We start from the raw sequence: 23,407 nt of genomic DNA, 5'->3' as shown, positions 1-23,407 counted from the left end.
GCAGTGACAATATCAGATCCCTTAACCCGCTAGGCCACCAGGGAACTCCTGTACGAGTTAAATCTTTGTTCCTTTAAACCTTGTGTTCTTTAAATCTTATGTTCCTTTGTGCCAAAGGGCAAATTGTGAGCCAGGCCCCTCAGACTGCACCACGCCCCTTGGGTGGAACGTATCTATGCTAGGGGTGGGCCCAGGGCCCCTCACCACAGCCATCTTCAGGTCGGCGGACATCCGGTCCTGCCAGGCGAAGCAGAGAATGTGGGGCAGGTAGAGGGTGAAGTAGATGACGCCACTACAGGCTGCTGCAAGGTTGGCCCTGGAGAAGCAGGTGCTGAGCAGGAAGCACTGCATGATCGTAGCAGTGGAGAAAGCCAACAGGAACAAGAAGAGGATGAACGGATTGCTGTAATGTAGGATCCTTCCATGCTGAAACAAAGAGGCCACTTGAGTCAGTAATTTCTCCCTGTGTCCAGGGGCGCCACCCCTCTCTGGAGCGACCTTTGTGCTTTGATGCTGGGGCCTTCAGAAGCCCTCTCTCCCACCAGCCTATTGTTAGCATCTAAATGTCCCCATTTAGAACTCAGTGTGTTGAGTTCCTTTAATTTTAAAGACGTCATTAAGCTCCCTGTCAGAACAAAGTAATTACTATGTGTTTAGTAAGAGAATCTTTGGTGGGAAGGGGACAGTGTAGAGAAAAAAGCCCAGACCAGGGGAGGAAGGTCTGAAGGGTGGGTCTTAGAAAGAACATCAATAGCTCTTGGGATATACTGAGTAGATGTGGGGGGGGGGGGAAGAGACGGAGGTGGGGGACCGCCCAGCAAGCTTTACCATTTTGCCTGGGGCCTGGCCTCCTGACTTAATCATCCCTGCTTATAGTCTAAGATCTGCCTCTCACCCAGGCGAAGACGTCAGTGATTAATGCACATCACTTGGAAGTGGGTTAATCCACACAACCCATAATATCATATATTTCATAGAACCTGGAGGCAATATTCAGTATCTTTCACGTTAACTACCGGGTCAGTCACTCTGCTGTGCAGAAAATAGGACCAAACTAGCTATTTTTCAAAAGGGAGCTGCTGCCCAATTACATGAGAGGATAAACTGAGATGTTCAAATTTATTAAGCCTTCTTGGTTCTCTTTCACTATGGGCATCCTATGAAGATTTTTACCCGTTGCACACAACTCCAAATACAGACAGGTCATCCTTTTCTCTTCTCGGGAACATAAAGCTACAAGCTGGTTTGCCTCTTGAACTGTTCTGATTAACTGGCAGTGGTGCCCGCAAGCCCTGGGTGAGTCTCTCAACAAAAAAGAGAGACTGAGGAGCGATGTGTGCGAGGGGTCAGGTGGGATGCGAGTGGGACCAACGTGCCACTTTTCTCCTGCTACCATTTCTCCGTTGCACACTCACCCATGCTTGCCGGGCTCTGACGCAACAGACCGAAACATGGAAAAAAAACGAATGGCAAAGGAAGTGGAAGAGAGACATGCTTAATTAGAAGCAAACTGAGGAAATCGAAATAAAAGTTGAGATGAAGACTCGGAGTGCCTGCACAGACACGGCGGGCAGACCTCTGGCTGCCACGGGGGAGGGAGTGGGATGGACTGGGAGTTTGGGGTTAAGAAGAACGGATAAGCAATGAGATCCTGCTGTCCAGCACGGGAAACCATATCCAATCACTTGCGACAGAACATGATAGAAGACAGCATGAGAAAAAGAGTATACACTCTTTTTTTGTTCAAATTTATTAAGCCTTCTTGGTTCTCTTTCGCTATGGGCATCCTATGAAGATTTTTACCCGTTGCACACAACTCCAAATACAGACAGGTCATCCTTTTCTCTTCTCGGGAACATAAAGCTACAAGCTGGTTTGCCTCTTGAACTGTTCTGATTAACTGGCAGTGGTGTATACTCAAAAAAGAGTATACACATATGTGTATACACATATGTATGACTGGGCCACTCTGCTGTACAGCAGAAGTTGACAGAACATTGTAAATCAACTGTAATAACATTTTTTAAAAAAAAGACTCAGAGTTCCTGATTTTGTGTGAAAGAACTCTCCACCTCACCCTGGAAAACTAAGTCCTTATCCCCAATCATACACGACTTGAGAAAAGCAAGTCCGTGACTGAGCAGATGCGGCTTTTGGCTGGAAGAACTTTAAGGTGGTTGTTGCTAGTCTCAGAAGAATGACATCCATTTATTATCCCAGCTCAGAGCAACGTTCTACAAACTTCTAGGCTATATATACAGCTCCTCCTTGACTTAAGGCAGAGATGAAAGTCATTTGGCCGACCTGGCAATTTCATTGGCCTTGGCTTCTTCTAACGGCCACTTTTCTTTTTTGTTCTTAATAACTGAAATAGCAATGGAACCTTTCCATTGTCCTAGCCTCCAGCTTCTTTCCTGCATAGTGGAGGTGGGAAGGAAGGACAGGGGAAAGATGAGAGCGTCATTCAAAGGAAAATTCTTTTTTGTTGTGGAAAGCTCTGTTTCCGCCGTCGCTGGAACAATGTCCTGGTTCCCACAAGGAGAAACTCCTTTGTGCAAGAAATTTCTCAGTAAACATTCTTTACCTCACGTCCTAAAAGCTTTGAAGTCCTGATGCTCATTTTTAGGGAGGCATATCTCAGTGCTACTCATCAGCAGAGTCTCATGGCTGTAGCCAGACGGTGTACGTGTTCATGCACTTTGCGTAAGTCAGATGCTCATGCATTTTGACTGCTTTCATTCTGAGGGCACAAAATGTCCTAGCAGCGGGGAAAGGAGCAGACTGAAGAATGGGAAGGAACAAGGGACCCCTAGAGGAAGACAAGTTTCTCAGCGCCTCCCCTCAAATCTGTGTTAACCTGGGACAACAGTGTGTGTTTGAAGCCACTTCTGGGTCCAGTTAGACTGGGCAGACAGACCTCCACATCAGCTGGTTTGGGTAGGCCTCTAGGACAGGGTCTGGCTAAGGCCACAGCTCACAGAATCTCAGCGAAACACTTACACCCAAATCCTCCAGATGTCATACATTTTACTGCAAAAAGAAGGGGCAGGATTTGGCTTAACTGGCTATGGGCTGGTTGAACAGGGTATGTAGCGGAACATTCTTGGGTCAGGTAGGCACCAGGTATGGTGCAGCATAAGGCGGGACACACTTAACCTGAATCTGTGTCAACACACAGAGCGGTTAGTGCAAGGAGCTCTGAACATGATGATGGTACAGAGGCAGAACAAGCTTGATGACACTGTCTCAGAAGCTTGCAAACCCTGAAGTCTAAGGCTTATACCAAATCCCAAAACTACCTGTGTTTATGTCCCATCATTTAACAAGCACAAAAGACCACCTACTGTGGAAGAGTTCAATATGAAGCAGAGCAGAGTATTATGGAGTAATGTTTTGTTTCCAAATCTAGCTTGTAAGAGGGCTGCAAGTTTGCAGAGGATGCTATCTGTGCCTATACAACTGTAACTGAGAAAGGATGGACTCCGAATTCCACGCTTTCAAACGGTGACGTCTTAGGTTGTAGGCAGCAGAATGTTCTCTGGTCAAGTCATGGATGGTGTGACCATGTTGGTGATGAAAGAACAGACTGGATCTCCTCTCCTAATGCACTGAAAAGGCTCTCGACGTTCCCACCCCAGCTGGTGGTTGGGACAGTAATCCCAAGAAAACACACTTGGGATTCATTTCTCCTCTGTTTGAAGAGAGAGAACCCTTTGCACGTATAATCGCCCTCTGCTGGGCTCTGCTGACACCCGCTTCTCCGGAGGGCTCATCTGATGGGGTTGGGCCATCTATGCAGATTGTGCCTCCAAAGGTAGGAAGTGGGAGCGGGGAAGATGTTATGATCCAGTGGCTCCTTGGGGAAGCCTCTGTCTCTCCCAGTGTCTTCCGCCTTGGCCGAAATGGCCAGGCAATTACACGTCATTCTCTCTTTGGTGCCAGATAACCAATCTAGGCAAGATTTCATTAACAAGAGGAAAAGTGGGAGCAACAAAACTGTTCACGATTTTCTGGGCCTTCTCCTTCCAGCTTACCATGATGAAGAGTGTCAGGAGGCAGATGCTCATCGACATGATAGAAAAGCTGTCCAGGAACCAGGTGCACCAAATCACGGCATTGGAGACACCCTGGTTTTTCAAGGTCTCCTTCAGTCGCAACTCCTTCTCCAAGACGATGCTCTTTACGGTCATGGAGACGGAGTAGATCCAGGCCAGCACCATGAAGACAGGGAAGCAGCGGTTCAGGATGATCATAAAACTAAAGCGAAAGGAGAGAAGCAGAACAGCAGATGGCCTTGCACCTGGTGGAGGTGCCGCAAGTGTTTGTTGAATGAACGTATCAAGGACAAAGCCCAGGGGGAGGGGACAGCAAAAAAATCCCCAGGGAGTATTCAGTGGACTTGAGTCTTTAAAAACATCGCACTAGGCTGCAAGGGATTACTTTTTCTTTAGAGTAAGATGGTAGCCTTTTGGTTGGCCCAGGCGAAAGCTCTATGCGGAAATGTGTGGATAAAACTGTACTCTGCATGTTACGCAGGACAGACATTCTTCCCAGATCTCAGCTAGCGTTTTGGTTAGTTCAGATGAGTGGCCTCTGAGTGTAATGCGTAAATAAAATTACACCGTGTCTGTGACTTGGCACAGACCTTCTGGGAGTATCTCCCAGAAAGGACGGCAGACTGTGCTGGGGGAGGTGACAGCAACAGGCAGATACATCAGATTGACACTGAGGCCCAAGCCCACGGACTAAGGGAATGGTGGTGGTGAGGTCAGAAACCGGGCTCCCCGGTGAAGCACTGTCTACCTTGGAGGATTGAACCCGTTACACAGGAAGAGGCACAAGATAACTAGTCAGAGTGGCACTTCCAGGAGGCGACTGACTCATCAATAAATCGATGGTGATCCAGAGTCACTGACTCCACCAGTCGCACCCCAGTGGAGTACACCCAGGGGTCTTCATTCCAGCAAGCAGGGTGCATTGGATATTCTGGAATTACTGCACTGTGAACTTTGCGCATGTTTTCCAGGTGCTTGATGTGCTAATAAAGCCCTTTAGATTATTACCTATTGAAAACTGTTGCGTGTCACAGGAAGAGCCCAATTTCAGCGTGGGAGGGTTTCACTCAAGATGGCCCCAGGGGGAGAACCATCAATTATCCAACCTGCCCTTTGGGGACCTGCCACCAGGGGGCTCTCCCACACTGAACGCCCAGAATCCCTGCTGCGGCCTTATGGTCAACCCCACTTCCCCGCCAGTCACTCCTATTCTGATCTTAAAAGTGGAAAAGGGCTTTTGCCACTGCCTCCACTTCCCATCTCTGCCTACTGTCCAAACCCAAACTGACAGCAGAACAGCTCCCATTAGCTCCTTGGCCTGCTGTAGAGCAGAGGAAGGAATTTGGGAGGTTACACCCACACTGGGCTTTATTTTACCGCCTGACCAGCCGGCAATTCGATCCGTCCTTTCCCTGGGCTGTGCTCTCTCCTCCCTGAGTGACCCCCCGCCACACACACACACACACACACACACACACACACACACACACACACACTATGGTGAGCGTCCCAGTTTGTTCCTAGAAGTTGAATCCTTAAGGCCGTCGCAAACCTCTTGCTGCTAGCTGGGATGCAGAGTGCCCATCTGCCATGGACGTGAGCCCTCCCAGCCCCTCTCCCGCTCCGTCCCCTTCTACCACCCCTCAAATGCACGTTCAGAAAGCAGCAGGCTACTTGCTTGGCCTGCTACTGGCCAGCAAAGGCACAGGCCTAGGGTGGGAGTGGGCGGGGTGGGGGGGGCTGGGGGGGGGGACCGCCCAGCTCATGCAGCACATGTCTCCACCTTCTCAGGAAGCAGACACCGTGGGAATGCCAGTTAGGGAAGGCGCAGCATTATTCCAAGCCTCCTAGGAGCCGGACCTACTTGTGATGCAGAGTCCTAATTGCCGATTTGGCAAATCCCTGGGCAAACACTCTGACCTGAACCCTTCCACATACCAAACCTGCTACGTAGTGGAAATTTTCAAAGCCTTTGTTCCCTCCCCCGACCTCACTTCCCCGGCCTTCATTTTCACCTTCCCTTTTCCACCCACCCCACCAACTCCTCTCTCCCATGTGGCCCTGCTTGGAGCCAGGGAGAGGCAGGCTCGTCCAGCAGAGCTCCGTTCTCCTCGGCTTGGCCCCAGGACCTGGGTTTTCCCCCAAAGAGACGGAGGCCTGGGGAGCAAGGCCACCCGCCCTGCCCCAGCAGCCTGGTTAGCTCGTTCTGGAGGGGTTGGGACCTCGGACTCACGCGTCATCCACGAAGCAGGGGTAAGGCATTTGCTGGAGATAGATGCCGACGGGCACCTCGGCCTGGGCCTGGCTCCTTGTGATCCCCTGTTCAACCATGTCCTGCAGGTAGGCAAACCCTCCCCAGATGTAACGGAAGTCTTCCACGGGGTCGGCTCTGGGGCCAGAATCCCAGTACCTAGGAGAGACCAGGAGACGTGAGGATGCTGACGGACATGGACAGCTCTCCTCAAGCTCAGGACTCCTCCTCGACGCCCCCCCACCCCCAACTTCAGTCCTCAACGCCCCCCTCCTTCTCCGCATGATCCAATCCTATTTCCTAGTTCATGGTCTACATCTGTTGCCAGGGTTAGCCACAGCGTGGCTTGTAATTGCTTTCATTCAAGGACTCTACCCTGAGCTTTACACATATATTATTTTCTCTTATCTAAGCTAATTTTACTGATTTATAGGCGGAGTCCTATCTCAATCCCCCACTCTGTCCCAAAAGTAGTTTCCAGTGACTGTGGGGAAACACCATTTGCAGAAGTTCCATGTTCATCACCAAATTGCACAAAGGCCATCCGGGGACACGTGCTGAGTTGAGGGGATCAAGACAGTGAGGCTGAGCCCTCCTGGTCCCACAGAAGAGCAGCCCCAACTGGCTGTCTTAGTTCTCTGATACCAAAGCGCTTCCAGGCCTTTCCGAGTAACCCTTCTGCCCCAGGAGGGGTGGGTGGCTCGAGCCCACAGGAGCCCCTTTCCTCCCCACACATTGTCGGGGATGCCCGGGGCCTTCTGCGACCTCCTGAGACATCACCTGTCTTTGATCTTGTTGGTTTTCTCCACCACATCTATGTCCATTCGGATCTTGTACCTCACGTGGGGTGGCAGGGAGCTGGTCCAAGGATACAGGTCAGGGAATACCACGCCAGCCCAGAACCTGTTTTCCTCCAGCAGAGACAGAGCTCGTTGGGTGAGCTGAAATTCATCATCGTAGCTTTCAAACTTATCCAGGATCAGGCACTGCGGAAAATCACAAACACTGAGAGAGGCTGAGGAGCACCCACTGCAAAGCAAGGTAGAGAATCGGGGCTGTGCTCCCGAGGATGGGTCAAAGGCAAGGAGGCCCTATAAACGTGATGTGTGCTTTACTCCAGAGTCTGGTGGCAAGTATTCGGTGTGTCTAGATTTGGGGTGAAAGGGGGCTTGGAAACGCTGACTCGCTCTCATCCCTGCAGATCTGGCGAGGCCCACGCTATCAGGCTGTCCGAGGCTGTGCAAACATGCACGTCGTCAAAACGACAAAAATACCCGCAGCTCTCGCTCCCCAGCATGGGGACTCAAGGGAGAGGGGTCACCTCGGATCCAGGCTGCTTTGAAGATCACAAAGCCTGCCAATAAAAGAGTTTTAAAGAGAGAGAAACGGCCCCAGCGGTGAACCTTCCTGCCTCTTCTCACACACACACACACACACACACGGATGGCCAGCTGAGGGAAGGACCAGGATGAAGGCGGAAAACAGCAGACAGCCAACAGGATCTCGCCAGAGAAATCATTGCCTACGACAAATTTATCACGGGTAACGAGGAAGGAGGAGGAATTTCTTAACATGTCTTTTTTCTCCTCATGGAAGAGAAAAAAAAATCATTATCAACAAGAGAGCACAACTCTGAATTTCATTTGATGTGAATATTGGGTTGCCGCCTGGCATGGTTTGTTCCAGGGTTACCCTGCGTCCCCCGGCTGGCATTTCCCTCAACCTCCTGCGGTGCCGGTGCTCCAGGGTGACTGCGTCCTGTTTCCTTCTTAGAGTGTAACTCACAAGAGTTCAGCTGGCTTTGTCTTGATGAATCTGTTCGGGGGGACTCAGAGCCTGCAGTGTGCCAGAGCCTGCTTGGCTCCAGGGATTTAAGGAGGAAAGATAAAAATCTCTTCCTGAAAGAAACTCCAGACCTAACGAGGAAGAGAGCGGGAGTAAACCAACCGTCAGAATGCAGAACGTTCAGGTTCTGGAGAAAGCCAGCCCAGGGTAGTCTGAGAGCCCAGCAGAGGGATCTGGCTAAGTCTACCTGGAGGGGTCCTGGAGGGCTGCGTGGAGGAAGAGACTCCTGAGTGGGACGAGGAAGAGCTGGAATTCGCCAAGGGAAGAAAGCAGGGGAAAGGTCAGCCCGGGCACAGGGAACAGCTCGCCAGGGTTTCTGGAGACCTGCGAGCAGAGAGCAGTTGGTCCCCTCCCTGGCTGTGCTTTAGAACCACCACGGAGTTTTAAAAAGACAACGGTACCCAAGCCCCACTGCAGATAACGAAATCAGAGTCTCAAGAAGCGGGGCCAAGGCACCAGCATCTTGCCAAAAGCACCCGGGTCCTTCCGGCCTGCAGGGAAGCACGTGGGTGAGCGGAGGGGAGAGATGAGAGAGGCCGACTGGGAAGTGGGGGCCCGGGTCCTCCGCTCCACCTGCTGGGTTCGCAGGTGACTGACCGTCGGAGGGCCTTCTGAGGGCGCAGGGGTCTCTGTGCTAAAACCTGTCATCCTGGCACAGCCTAAAAGCCACAAGAAACCACCGCTGGGTCTTAGGCGGGGCTGTGACATACGGGATCAGGTTGTGCTTCTGAAAGATCACAGGTGGGGGAGGTGGGGGGCAGGAAGCCTGGTTAGAAGGCTGTTGATGTAACGCAGGCGTCAAGGACATGCTAACTTTCCCACAGAGCCTGCCAGGTACCTGGAATCCTCATTTTACTGAAGAGCAGACCTGCCAGAGGTCACGCAGCTCGACAGTGGCAGAGCCTGGCTTCTCTCCCCACTTGTCAACTCCAGGCCCAGGCCTCTTCCCCACACCAGCAGCCACAGCTACAGGCTGGCCCGCAGGCTCTTCACGCGGGCACGGCTGTCCCGTCAAGTAGGAGACAACAGCTCTCACTTGGCCTCACTCTGCAGCCCGGGCAGGAAACGTGGGCTCAGAGGCTGATTCCCCAGAGTGGTGGGGCAGGTGTCCCACCGGCAGTTCATCTGATCCCACAGTGATTACCGGGGGGAAGAAAGAAGCGAGAAAGGAGGACAGAGCCTAAGGACTTGCCCAGAGACCCCTGCTCCCGCTGCACAGTGAGGAGCAGGCAGACACAACTCACTCACCAAAGCCCCTTCACCGCTGAGTCCCATCCGGGGGCATCAGAGTGTGAAGCCAAAGCCTCTTTTTTTAGTGAGGAGCTGAGCTGGAACAAAGTGCTGCAAACCCTCCCGACCAGCCTGTCCCGCCCCAGGCTCCATGTGCTGGGAGCGCATTTCGTGTAACAGCCTCAGTCTTCCCGGTAAAAAGACAGAAAACAAGGGAAACTGTTAGCTTTCCAGCTGGTGTGGGAAAGAGGAACACAGGTAATGAGAAAACCTAGAGGGCCGAGGCTTAAGTGGACACCATGCTAAGAAGACAGTTATTTTAAAAGGAAATGGAATTGGTATTGCTTTAAAAACGAGTTAAGGGAAATGGACAATTTTCTTCACAGCTCTTCTTCCTCTTCCTCTTCCGCTTTTTTTAGGGCCACACTTGCAGCACATGGAAGTTCCCAGGCTAGGGATCGAATCGCAGCTACAGCTGCCGGTCTACACCACAGCCACAGCAACATGGGATCTGAGCCACATCTGTGATCTACACCACAGCTGACGGCAACCCCAGATCCTTAACCCACTGAGCAAGGCCAGGGATCGAACCTGCATCCTCATGGATACTACTCGGGTTCTTAGCCTGCTGAGCCACAACAGGAACTCCTTCACAGCTATTCTTTTGCAAATAGGCATTGCCCAGCCTAACACTGGCCAGTCTTTTAATGAGATGAAAGACTTAAGTACCTCAGGACACAAAATATCCTCAAGTAATGTTCCTTTTTTTCTGGATGGATATATCATAGGATTTACTATTTTTTGATTTTTTTGTTTCCTTTTCTTTCTTTTTTGTGGTGAATCTAATATACAGACTTTAGACTAATACACAGACTCACCACAGTCTAAGACCAAGGGCCCGGCTCCCAGTGTTTGCCAGTACTCAACCACACTGCCATGGGGACAGAGAATTGGCAGCCTGCTGCTTGGGCAAGGAGGCATTAAAATTGAACTGCTGGAGTACATAACAAAAAAGAAACACATTTAAACTTCCCTTAGGGAGACCTCAACACTCCACAAAGATAAGCAATAAAATAACCTCTCTATTTTTTTAAAAAGTTTGTTGAGTTTAGTATTGATAAATAGAGTCAATTTGAAATGCAGTTTCTAAAATGAAAAACAAAATTATTTGGGGAGATGGGAATTTTTGCAGTTTCTTTTAGCTAACACACACACACACACACACACGATTATTCTACCAATTCCCTCATAGTGCCACAGGGCATCTGGACAGGAGTCACAGTGGTCTTGTGATCCGACATGCTTGGTTTATGAATGAGAAAACTGGCATCAGATGCGCAACGCGTCTTGCCTGAGGTCAATATAGGTTGGAAGCAGAATGTGGACCCACATCTTCAAGCATCAAGCCTGAAGGGTAGTGTTGTCCCCTCGTGTTGCTCAGAGAGCAAGCCACGCTCTAACCACAAAGTTGGAGCAGCAGGATTCCGGAGCAGGAAGACCTCTTGCTCTGTCCAGTCCACCAGCACTGTCTCGCAGCCTTCTCTGCAATGAGGGAAACGGTCCATTTCTGCCCTATCCAACCAACATGGTAGCCAGGAGCCGTATACGGCGACGGAGCCCCTGACACGTGGCTAGTGAAAGGTGGGCACTGACTTTTTAATTTAAACTTAAATGGCCGCATGTGGCTACTGGTTACTGTATAGGTTGGCACAGTCTAGAGACAGTAAATCTCCAAAGGCCAGAGCCATGTCTTGCTCATTAGGTCTCTGGAATAGTATTTCCTCATGAAAGGGACACAGTTAGTGTTTACTGAATTGAATTAGTCTAAACTTAGAAGTTCCAAATGCTGCAAGAAAGATACTTTTACGACTGTGTGTTTTGAACACAATACTGCGAACACAACACAAAAAAACACTTAGTTTTTCAGATGATAAACTAAGAGAAATCGCTGAAAAGGGAATTTTTGGTATAATGTTAAGAAGTGCCCCTCTCGTTGAAGCAAGAGGGCTAATCACAACAAATACATTTTAATAACGCGCCTTTCCGAGCACTGCGGCCTGCTCTCTTTGAACTCTCCCTTCGTGTCTTCAAGGGAAACCTATACTGGAACGAGCACTGGGGTTTTCAGCGACACTGCTGAGCCTGCAAGGACGTGGGCGCCATCCTGGCTGTTTCACCAGGCTGCTGAGTCACAGTCCTGTTTCCTGCTGGGTCCCCCAGATTGGTACCCTGATACTCTCTGGAAAAACAGAAGCGACAAGCTTCTCAAATACTCGTCTCTACCCTGAAACATCTGGGCCGCTTTCAAAGCGGAGTGGTCATCTTGGGACAGGGGTGCAGGGTGGCGTTCGAACGCCGTCCCCTCTGCTCTTTGCTCAGCGGGTGGCCTCCCTTTCCCGCTGCACGATGGAGACGCGCCTACCTCGGAGGTGTGCTCTACGGATCACACACGCGTGTGTGGGAAGGGCCAGCCGGTGCCTCCTGCTAAGAGGAAAAACGGATGCTTACAGAAGGCCCATTTGCCCAAAACTGCCCTAAGGGCCTTGCTTTTATTAACCCCTTGAATCCTCCCGAACACTTTATGATTATCCCTCCAAGCTCTTGTAAGAGGCATAATGAGGCAAACTTCCTCTGGAGAGAGTCTTTTTGTTTATTTTTTGCTTTTTAGGGCCACACCCACGGCATATGGAATTCCCGGGGTGGAATTGGAGCTGCAGCTGCCGGCCGACACCTCAGCCACAGCAACGCAGGATCGGAGCCACATCTGTGACCTACACCATGGCTCACAGCAACACCAAATCCTTAACTCACTGAGCAAGGCCAGGGGTCACACCCGTGTCCGCATGGACACTAGTCGGGTTTGTTACCGCTGAGCCACGACGCGAACTCCCGAGAGTCTGTGTTTTAACCATGCAGGGTACTGAACCATTTCACAGACGGTGAGGACTCAGTGAACATCAGTCTTGTTACTGTTTTTGCAAAGTATCTCGAAAGTCAAAAGACCTAGTGGTGTTAAGCCCCTGTCAGATTACCCTTCATGACTAAGAGCTTTGTCTGGGGAGGAAGGCAGTCATTTTTTAGAAAGTAATACGGCTAGAACACAACCCATCCGGAGCTGATCTACAGCACTTCATCTGGTTAGAACAATGCTATGAACAGAAGCCAAAGCCCCATGTCCACCTGGGCAATGGGGGCAACGGTGGGGTGAGATCATCAGCTTCCCCACGGGCCTTAGATGTCAGTCGGACAACGCCACCCACAGGAAGGTCTTACGAAGCTGTTCCAGAATGTCTTCCTCACCAAATCTCTCTGAGGTCAAGGCAGAGCAATGGCAGATGCTGCTGTGGACATGAGTCAGAAGTCCCCGGCTCATCCCGAGGTGTGATTCAGAAGGCACCCTTGTGTTGTCCTGGGGCGGCCACCTGCCTCACAGCCCATGACCTCGTTCCCTACGGCTGCTCGCTCTGGTTCCCGAAGTTAAGATCCTGGCGGCTGAGCATGGATATTCATGTGAGTCTGGGCGTGAGTGTGTCTGGGAGGCAGTGATGAATGACCAACCCCTTACCACGTCTGCTCTGGTCTGAATAGCTTGTAAGTTACACCTCTGCTCCGGTCTGAATAGCTTGTAAGTTACAACATAGCAGGTCCTAAGGAGGCTGAAGCCACAGAGTCTATTTATAAAAGCTGTTTGGTTCTCCACAGAGAGAGACAGTGCGAGCATGGCTGTTAGGGAAGAACCCTGCAGGTGGCTGAGAACTGGCTAGTGTGGAGGCTCAGCATAAAGAGAACCACCACTGGGGGGAATCTTCAAAGGGCCTCTTCAGTGATTAAGACAGTGTCTTGCGGTCTCAGAAGATTCTGGGCAAACTTTGCAACCAGAGTGCAGAATCTCAAAGAGAATCCTTAAAATGTCTCGTGAAAGTCAAGGGCAGGAAGGCCAGCAAAGAGGCTCCCTTGTTCCCTTCAGCTGGCAACTACTGTGGCTGAAAGCCAGGTGGCAGAGCGACCACCATTTAAGTCCACGCACATGCTACAATTCCTTGCTGGCCGTTTGCTGGTACCCCGCGGGAAGCGGAGTTCACCCTGGCGGAAGCGGTGTGGTCCTCTCCAGGGCAGGCAGCTGTGCTCAAGACCTCTGGAGCATGCAGTCATCTGTTTACACAGCGAAGACAAACACCACCTTGGGAGAAGCAGCTGCAGTAGCAGCAGGCTTCCTTCTTCAGCTGTGGCCTCACCAACTCTAATTCGAACACACCAAGTAACAGATAAATGGAAGGACCTCTTCCGTGGGAAATGTCCAGAGGAGGCAGAGAGAAAGACTCTCTCTTTTGCCTGAACTTGATAGTCGAGGCGACCGACACTTCATGCTGACCTGTTTGGACTGACAGCCCTGTGAGTCTTTGGGGATAAGAAAGCCTGCACCCTTAGAGATGGTGGCTCTACAGTCCTGCCTCTTAAATCTTTAGCTTCCACACTCAGAACTGAGAACACCACGGCTGATGAGTGCCAAAGGAAGCCGCAGGCGGTCCTGCTGGTGTTAATATAGACACTGGGGTTGCTTTTGAAAAATGCCGGTGGATGTGGGCAAACATCCTAGAGTGAATGTCCTGGCAAATCTAGACCTTAACACTCCAGCTGTTTCTCACCACATGGGAAAAGCCACTGGATAAAATAACTTTGGGCTGTTGGAGGTGGTTGGGATGGTGAGGCAGAGGCCAAAGACACCGCAGTAAACTTTATCTAAAGCTCTGGACACTATAAACATACATCTGAAATGTTCAACTACAAAGACTGAGGAAATGCACCCCGACTGGGAAACAAAGGCATAGGAAATGCACGGCTGCTAAAAAATGTCCGTTTCTAAAATAAATAAATACCACAATGGAGCGAATAAAAAGGTCAAGTTGAAGTACAAAGACACACGAGGGCAAAGCTACTAGGTAATGCTTCCTGAGTAGTCAGGTTCAAGGAAAGACAGAACAGCCTGGCTAACAACTGCAGGGGGCTTAAGGTCTCAAAACTTTCTTTTTCAATCGTTTCAACAATTTGGGGAGGTGAGTTTTACCATGATCAAAACATTTAATAATGAACAGAGCCAGGCATAGTCCATCGAAGGCACAACCCCGTCACAAACTCCCAGTCCAACACACTGGTGAACGTGGCCCTAGAGGTAGCTTCAGTTTCATTCTTATTTTGCAGGCAGTGGAAGAGTATTATTGCCTCAAATCACAGAGCCCATAAGGTGCTAGAGATGGTACCCTGTTGCCTTCAGGATGAAGCTGTCATAAACCAGGTCAGTACAGAACCATCTCTGGAGGCTACTGCTCCTCCTCCCTACCCACCCCCACCTCCCCTGATGCTATAGCCACACACACCTCTACCAGACTACCTGCCATTCTTGAACTCGTCTCGCAGGTTCACAGCTGCACTTGCCATGTGCTCTTGCTTCTGTCTAGAATTAACTCTCTGCCTAGCTTAGCAGGCAAATTTGATCCTGAAGGCCCAGCATAAAAGTATTTTAGTTTTAATTTGGCACACATGGGTGTCTATTTTAGGCCACTGCAGCCCCACAAAGGTAAGCAGAAAATTAAAAGATAAGATACTTGCAGCCCTAAGGGGTTCAGGTGTGTTGGGGCAGGGGGAAGTGTGTGCAAATCATCACCAAGGGCTCTGATGGAGGAACACAGAGAAAGAAGAAGGCCTGAAACCCAGAGCTGAGTCCCGAGTGGGGCAAGAGGTCAGCCTGTACAGCGTGCTGCCCCTGCAAGGCGGAAGCGTCCTAAAGGCACTAGATGGACTGGGCGTCCCCATCACAGCAGTGAGGAGTCAGGGGGCGCTCTGGGCTGGCATATCACGGTGGAACTGGGGTTTCAGAAAGATCTCACTGGAGGCAGCATGGGAGCTGAACGGAGGCAGCGTGAGATCAGAGGCCCGGAGACCAGCTAGGAGAGATGGTACAGGCCCCTGCAGACAGAGGGCGCACAGGGAGAGGCTGAGGAAGGGGGACTCCAGAGATCAGCTGGAGGACATCTGACAGTCCTTGGGATAGATATGACCAATCCCTAACCCTGGAAGCTTATATGCTGTTGGAAGAGCTAAGCTTGTCATTAAATAAGGCCTTAGTTGTCACAGCTCAAGGAACTATTAGAATTCAATCTGATGGAGGAGAAACAAGCTGCACAAATCCAAATTCAAATCAGAGTTCCTTCTGGGGCTCAGAGGAAATGAATCTGACTAGGATCCATGAGGACGCAGGCTCCATCCCTGGCCTTGCTCAGTGGGTTAAGGATCCGGCATTGCCATGAGCTGTGGTGTAGGTTGCAGACACAACTCGGATCCCTTGTTGCTGTGGCTGTGGTGTAGGCCGGCAGCTGCAGCTCTGATTTGGACCCCTAGCTTGGGAACCTCCATATGCTGCAGACGTGGCCCTAGAAAAGCAAAAACATTAAAAAAAAAAAGAGTGCTCAACACAATGGCTGCCTCCCAGGAGGCACCAAGACAAGTGCCTTCCACCCATGACTCGAGCCCCCCACTCCCACCCACACTCTCCTTCCTTGGCCTGGTTCGGTCTCTGAGAGACTGATGAGGCATAAAATAAGGTAATTGCCCAGGAGTTGCTTCTGATTCAGTTCGTGGCTCTTGAAATGACATTGCTCTCGTGGTGCAGATTGTGTACCCTCTGACGTCCCCCCCGACTTTGCCCTGCCCCTCAACGCAGTTGGAGTCGATGAATAAGAGAAGAAAACTAGAGGACAGATATTACGCAATATCTACACACCTGACTCTAAAGTATTACAAGATCAGTAGCCCTCTCTTCCTGATCCTGTTTTTAGGTAGGCTAAACTGAAACATATGCTCCCTGAGCACATTCTGGTTGGGTGGAAGTGGCATGTGGCCAGGAGCATGCCGAGTACAGAGGAAAAGTAGTCCAAAACCCCCCCTACTGATAATTAATTCATCAACCAGATAATCACCATGTAGATAATATATCGAGTTATGGGCATATATCAACTATGTTGACATGCACGTAAAAGCAGACAATGAATATCTGTTTTTGCAAGACGTAGGGCAAGGTGGCTGTACCTGGCTGAAGTACAATTTTATGCCTTCATTGGAGGTGTTTTCTTATTAAAATTTGGCTGAATTTAGCTTCCTGATGTGAAATTCAAGGCCTGAAATTCAAATACACTGTGAACTCTAAATAATATTCCATCTGTGCCAGGCCTAACCCTTCGCTAAACAAAGAAATCAAAGGGGAGGGGTGTGTATATTTGTTTTAGCTAAGTGGTAAATCAAAGGAAAAACTGATTCATTTTTCCAATTGTGCTTTTCCCCAGAAGAAAAATATACGTGAATAAGACACATAAATTACAAATGTTAAGAGTACACACATACCAGTTAAAGGTATTTAACTACATGAAGACTCGCTTGGCCTCAGTCTCCTTGGATTTGGAGAAGAGGGTGATCAGAAGGCCTGTAGAAATGAATACTCCCCCGTGTTAGAGACCTGAGACTCCCCAGATGTCACCATGACCCCTTTCCCTAGCTGACCTCTGACCAGAAGGTCTGCCTTTCATTCATGGATGCCTGATGTCTGCTGGAGGGCAGGGACCAGGGGAGGACAGAGCATGGTTATGGGATGAATGAGCGCCTCGAAGCCCCTTGTTAAGGAGGTGCTCTCAGGACACAAGGAGATCTGGAGCCACCGCATCATCGTCCACACAAGGGCTGGGAGGGCCCAAGCCTGGCCTTCCAGGGAGGGGCTGAAGATCCTGATTCCGAGCCCGTTCTCAAGGATACCATGAGCAGTAGCGCTCTCACAAGTGAGTCTACGAAAATGTACACTCTTCACGCGGTGTGTGGTTCTGACCGGATGTCCTCGTGGTTCATAGAGAGGGCTGCCAGGCAACCTAGGGCTCTGCTGTGTGCCCAGCCCCCTCACCCTTCATCCTCACAGCCCACCTAAGAGATGAGGGATCCGGGGCAGAGGCCACACACTCACTCACACACACACACACACACACGCCTGACCAACCAACAGCGCAAACCCGCTGAGCGCCCTGCACCCCTCTCTCACTTTATCCTCAACAACAACTCTCCGAGGTCTGCTGTGCTCGTATCTGGATTTGACAGATGAGCAAACTGAGCCTTAGCAGACCAAGTGGCTTCTCCAGCATGATGCTGCTCATCCACGGAGATGCAGGCCCATTGATCCTCTCTGGCCGGGCGAGGAGTTTCCTCCAGCAGTGGCCTCGCGTGGCACAGTCACCAGCAGGAAGGGGGCCCTCCCCCGGCTCCTCAGTGGAAGGTCCAGGACCTAGCGCCTCGCCCCAAGCAGAAAAAAAGAGGATTTAGCCTTTCGAGAGACGAAGACAAAACCTATGGAAACACTCTCCTTGCCTCTGAGGACAAAGGGCTTAGAGGTTTGCTCTCTGTCCCTGGAGCTTCTGTGGTTCAGCATCACATCTGAGCACCACGCTGACCCGGATCAACAAAACTTACACTCAGCGCGCTTCTGATGAATCTTCCTAAAAAATGATTTTTTTCTTTTTGGGAACAGGCAGAGAAGTGAGCACTGAGGCCGCCCAGGAGGAAGTTCTCAAAGCTCTTGAGTGAAAGTCACGTTGCTGAAAGGAGGCGCTCCGTCGAGCCTTAGCCAGTAAGGAACCCGCTTGCCGCCCTGTCCTGGAGAAGCCCTCAGAGCCGGGGTGGAGAGGGGTCCGTGCCCTGCCTGCTCTGAGGAGTTCTCAGGCTGGGAGCTGGGGGGACTCTGAGGCTCCCCCAGAGCCCCCAGAACACAAGAACAAAAGCAGAAAGTCCCAGGACTGGTTGCAAAGATGGGATTCTTCCTCACTGCCCGTGCCTCCCGCCCCTCCTCGTTTCACTTCTCTCCCGCTCACTTTCCTCCTCCCTCCACCCAAGGGCAGGAGGACCTGAGACCTCAGCTTGCTCTCCTGCTGGGCTTCTGCGCCATCAGAACCCCTCTTCGGAAGCCCTGGGGCGGGCGTGGCCACTGTGGCCTTTGCTGAGGGCGTTCGGCGGTGCTCAGAGATTGCAACGCCCCAGGGGAGGGTTGGTGGCTGACGTGAGGTCAGCAGATCTGGGTTTGTATGCAGGAATCTGTTTTGTAAAAAGCACTCATCATTCTTGCCTTCAGAGAGTTTGGAACCACTTTGTAAGGACCTGAACTTTGGTAGTGCTGCTGCCACACCCAGCCCCTTCCGAGGGGCCCCAGGGAGCGGGCTGGCCCCTCCACGGCTCTGCAGAGGGAGCTTCACGCACGGGGAAGTTCTGGCAGCACGAAGGACAGCAGGGAGTCTTCCAGAGCACTGCGTGATTGACGGAGCCAGGCTTCTTCTCAGTAGTTAGTTATCCTCAGGGCCAAGGAGGCGGGGTGGGGGCCTGCTCCTGGGGGCCACTGGCTTCCTCCCTGCCCCTATTGGCCACAGCACCTTCCACCTGCTGATGCACTTATATGATGTGACGCCCACCGGCAGGTGTGATAAGCCCGCAGACGAAGATGGTCCCTGGGAGTCTGAGGTTGAGAATTTGAGGATCCCTAGGATGAGCTCCCTGACTCCGAGCTGCAGCCTGCTGGTCAGCCAGAGATGGACACGGAACAGCTAACTTGACTCTAACTGCAACGGAGTCCAAGGAGATGTGACGAGAGGGCTGGGGAAGCACAGAGGAGTGAATGACTAAACCCACGTTGAAGCAGAAGTGGCATTTGGTTTTGGTTTTGTTTTTTTGTCTCTTTAGGACCGCACCTGCAGCATATGCAAGTTCCCAGGCTAGGGGTTGAATCAGAACTGTAGCTGTCGGACGACACCACAGCCACAGCCATAGCCACACGAGATCCCAACCGTGTCTGTGACCTACAACACGGCTCATGGCAACACCGGATCCTTAACCTGATGATGGGGGCCAGGGATCACACTCCCGTCCGCATGAATACTAGTTGGGTTTGTTACTTCCGAACCACAGTGGGAACTCCAGAAGTGACATTTGAGAGCTGAGTCTCAAAGAATAAATGAAAAGACACCGAACAGATGGGGAAGGAGACGGCCTTTCAGACGTCTCCGCCGTGCGTGTCTTTTTTTGGGGAAAAGCCTCCTCCCTTGGCAATAATCCTGCTCAGCCCACGAGATTCAGATGAAGCGAATCCGCTTTCCTTACCGGGTGGTGGTGCACAGTCCCCGAGGGACTGGGGGCAGGTGGAGGCCAGGCCAGTGGGAGACCGCTAGGAATATTGTTTTTGTGCTACGGGAAAGCCATGCCCTCTTTCTGTGGTGTTTTGGTGTCAACAGGATCACTGAAGGCTGTGAGCAGCTGACACACTACGACACGGAGAGGGCCTGGCCAAGTTCAAGGCCAGGCCACTGCAAGCGGAAAGGTTAGTTGGAGGGACACGGTATCCTTGGTCCCTTGAACTTCCAGGTTATGTCAACCAATAAATTCTTTTTTGGTTGTTTAAGCAGAAAGGCTATAATAAATAGGCAAAGAAGCAGCCGTTTGCAAAGGATGAAACCATGAGAAGCCAGGGTGGGCCTGAGGGTGGTGGAAAGGCCAATGGAACAGAGCCGGAGCTGTGTGCAGGGCAGAGGCTGGGAAGGGGCTGGAGCAGGACTGGAAGGGCCTTGTGGACCCCGAGGAGGCGTCGTTAAGGCTGTAAGCGTGAGAGTGACGTCGGCAGTGTAACTCTGGTGTTGGCATAAGCAGTGCGGACTGGACCTGGCGTCCAGGGAGGGGCGGTTAGAACAGGCTGGTGGGGAGCTAACAAGGCCTCTGGGGTTCAGAGAGCCTGGAAGGCAAGAGGAGGAGTTGAGAAATACTTAAAAGATGAGGAGACAAAGCTCAGTGAGTAGATGCGACAGGGGCAGTGGAGGAGCCAGGACGGCAGGCTCTGAGCTCAGGCACACCGGCTCTGCATCCTGTCTGCGCCACTAACGGCTGGGAGTCAGGATCTTATTTAGGCTCTTTAAGGCTCAGCTTCCGCATCCGTCAAGTGGGAACGACAGTGCACACTTGACGGAGCTGCTGGATGATCAAAGGGACTGGGGTATGTAGAGGCACCTAGCAGAGCGCTTGGCACAAACTTCCATACTAAGTGAGAGCTGCTGTGTGGAAGGCGACTCAAGGGTGACCCTGAAACCCCTAGCTTGAGAATCTGGAAGAACACAGAGGACCAGGATAGGTTTTATGGGGAGGGAGAACACAGATTTGGTTTGGGACCCGCTGAGTCTGATGAGCCTGCAGACCCTGGGGTGGAGCGTCCAGCAGGCAGGGGGACCCCGGAACTTGAGCTCTGGTGGACACTGCAGGTGACGGCAGGCAGGAGACACCTGAGGACAGCATGGACACTTTGTGGGCTACAGGGAGGAGGAGCAGCCAGGGAGGAGGCAGGAGAGGGGACGAGGGACCTCTTTCCATTGTGGACAAGCTGTTTGTGTGAATAGGACCCCGCTCTGTCTGGGGGCTGTTGGGATTCTTCTCTCTTCAGTGGGGAAATGAGAGCTGAAGCCCAAGACCACCTGACTTGCTAAGGGGTCTCTGGCTCCACCTACAGGGCTGGCCTGGGGCGGGGGGCAGCGTGGCCCTCCAGGTACCTGCGGCCCTTACCTCCAGGTACTGATTAGCCAGGCGCAGGGTGCGATCGGTGACGTTAAATACATCCCTCCAGTCGAAGCTGGCCACGTCGTCGGCCCGGCCCTCTCGAGGGCCCCTGTAGAGGAAGCTCAGAATGGCTTCAGCAGTAACACCGCCCTCGCCAAATTGCCTGTTGAAAGCGGCTTTTACCGTCGGGTTCTCCAGGGAGTCCTTGGAAAGAAGAATACAGTTCACAGCATTTAGAATGCCACGGGATCTTTAGTCAATTTTTAGGCCATTTCCAATCTTTAATGAACAGGACAGACTCTGTCTAGTGGGTTTGCTTCCATCATCATGAGGCCTATCCCATTTCTCCCCAGCATGCAGTTCCCTTTAACAGAGGGAAGATGTTTACGTGGGCGTCAGGGAGAGAGACAGGAGACGCTATTATAGGATGCTTTCTTTCTCTTAAGGATCTTTTGGGTTCCCTTTTAATTGTCCCGCCATGTAGGACACTCATCTGGTTTTGCAAAGGAAAATGAGACCGGGGGGACACACTCAACCATCTTCCCAAGATGGCTTTCTTGGGAAGAAGCCCCTTTGAATCCGAGGCCCTTGGGGGACTTCCGAACAGTAAGAAACCTCAAAGGTCACTGGTCTTCAGGCGGTTTTTACATTTCCCCAGAATTTCAGAAACATACGCCCCACCCCAGAGCAGTGACTCCACTTGAGGGCTGCTTCCTGAACTGGTGCCTGCTATGTTTTGATCTAACTCCAGGGGCCATTAACCCTCTACTAGGGAAAGGAAACCCACAGAATGTTCCGGTCCCTTCTGCCCCCTCCCTCCCTCCCCCTGCCCCCACAGTGCCAGGCATACTCTGATCATGGCCATCGGCGTGCTTTTGTCAAAGAAGTACCAGATCTGGGGCCCTACTTCTTCCCAGGCTCTGACCAATGTCCTGACCCGCTCCAGCTCTTCAAAGGTCGAATTGGCCTAAAACCAGACAGAGACGGAGACAGCCAATGACCAGAGAGGAACACAATGAGAGAGGATCTTAGGTGTTGGCTTTCCTGCTCCTGCCACAAACGCTCCACGTTTAGGAAAGGCTTTTCAAGCACGTGTCTTTATTTGCTCAGTCGACTGCTAGTTCCCAGCACAAGCAGCTATTTCCCAGCCTCCCACACTGACAGAATCTCACGTCTTAGCCTCTCAGAGGTACTCCTGCTATGGACGATGCTGTGGTCTCAGCACCTCATTCAAGCTGGATTTGGACTCCCCGTAAGCAAATGTTCTCCTCCCTTCCTCCCCGCCTCTGTCTGTTCCGGGCAGCCGGGACTCAGAGAACTGTGACCCTTCCCTTGGGGGTACAGCTCAGGCAGCGGAGAGAAAACCTCGCTGTGGGCTGTGCGGAGACGGGAGGGCGGCGGGGCACTGGGGCAGAGCATTCCAGTGATGGCTGCGGATGGGGGAGGAACAAGAGTCCACTGAGCCGCACCCAAACACGAGGCTCAGCACCAGGAGGGCACGGAAACACACGCACACACGCGCCCTCTCCTTCCACCCGGCAGCCAGCGCCGGAAGGGAGCAGCCCAGCTGGGACCTTACGTTCTTTAGGATCCTGCGCGTTGCGGGGGAATCTGGCGTAAAGAGGATTTTTCCCATCAGCAAAGGCTTTGCTGCCCTCCAGGCTATTTTGGTGAGAGGGTTTGACTCCAGGCGCTGGATCAACGCATTACAAAAGGTCGCTGTCAAGAGAGAGGGGACAGATTTTATAGAAAGTCCCCGTTTCTCCGAGCTAAGCAGAGTCAGTAGTGTGTTCCAATCCCATGTCTCGTTCAGCTGCGTGCTGCGGGGGTTGACAAATACCCTAAATTAATAGGCTGCACCCTGCCAATAACGAGCTCATCATTAGTAAGTAACGAAATGCCACAGTGCATCTCAATAAAGGCCTCAGCAGAGAAACAAAGGATGGGGCTGGCCCTGCGGTTTTTCTGCTCTGGAAGAAGGTTGAGAAGCCTGCCTGCCGTCACTGAAAGGAGCAGAGGCCATTCTCAGATGAAAGGGACCGAGAGGCCAAACAAGCCCCCCCCTTGGAATCTCGGCTTTAGTTTCAATAATTTCCTTTCAATTAGCTGCTTAACTTCTTTGTTGTGTGTGGCTATCTTAGGGGCCAACTGCTTTTGGTGGGTGCCTTGCTGCCCTTTTTTTTTTTTTTTTTTTCAATTTTTAACTAGAAGGTCCCCAGTTGCATTTTGTCCACCCCCCACGCTCCTTGACCCAACAGGAGCCAAACATAGTAGTGAAAGGTGGGAAAGCTGACTTGCCAGAAACTTGCCATTTGGAACGTAACTCGGTACCACGCACACAGATTTTCAGTGCGCTGTGTGTGTCGCAAGCTCCCTCAGCCGTGCTGACTTGGCAGGGCCCTTCTGACCCCAG

The 23,407-nt window shown here is 51.6% G+C and overlaps 1 protein-coding gene across 10 annotated transcripts in view; it reads right to left on the bottom strand.

Moving 5' to 3' along the window:
* The window catches only part of ABCA4 (ATP binding cassette subfamily A member 4), a 156,746-nt gene that overhangs the window by 73,188 nt on the left and 60,151 nt on the right, over positions 1 to 23,407 (bottom strand). For all 10 annotated transcript variants that reach the window (XM_085023903.1, XM_085023904.1, XM_085023906.1 and 7 more), the window contains 7 exons: positions 22,574 to 22,713; positions 21,845 to 21,961; positions 21,001 to 21,198; positions 7,087 to 7,292; positions 6,289 to 6,465; positions 4,035 to 4,257; positions 205 to 426 (listed from right to left, as the gene is read on the bottom strand). In XM_085023903.1, the coding sequence (XP_084880029.1) occupies positions 205 to 426; positions 4,035 to 4,257; positions 6,289 to 6,465; positions 7,087 to 7,292; positions 21,001 to 21,198; positions 21,845 to 21,961; positions 22,574 to 22,713 (1,283 nt within the window). The remainder of the gene's footprint in view (positions 1 to 204; positions 427 to 4,034; positions 4,258 to 6,288; positions 6,466 to 7,086; positions 7,293 to 21,000; positions 21,199 to 21,844; positions 21,962 to 22,573; positions 22,714 to 23,407) is intronic.

Source organism: Sus scrofa, chromosome 4 (assembly GCF_054392235.1).
Source record: "Sus scrofa isolate SSC_HxYL_T2T_F1_AM1 chromosome 4, Sscrofa_HxYL_maternal_Yorkshire_Landrace_v2.0, whole genome shotgun sequence".
Lineage (NCBI taxonomy): Eukaryota > Metazoa > Chordata > Mammalia > Artiodactyla > Suidae > Sus > Sus scrofa.
The sequence above is the reverse complement of the archived record's forward strand: the minus strand, read 5'-3'. Positions and strand labels throughout refer to the sequence as shown.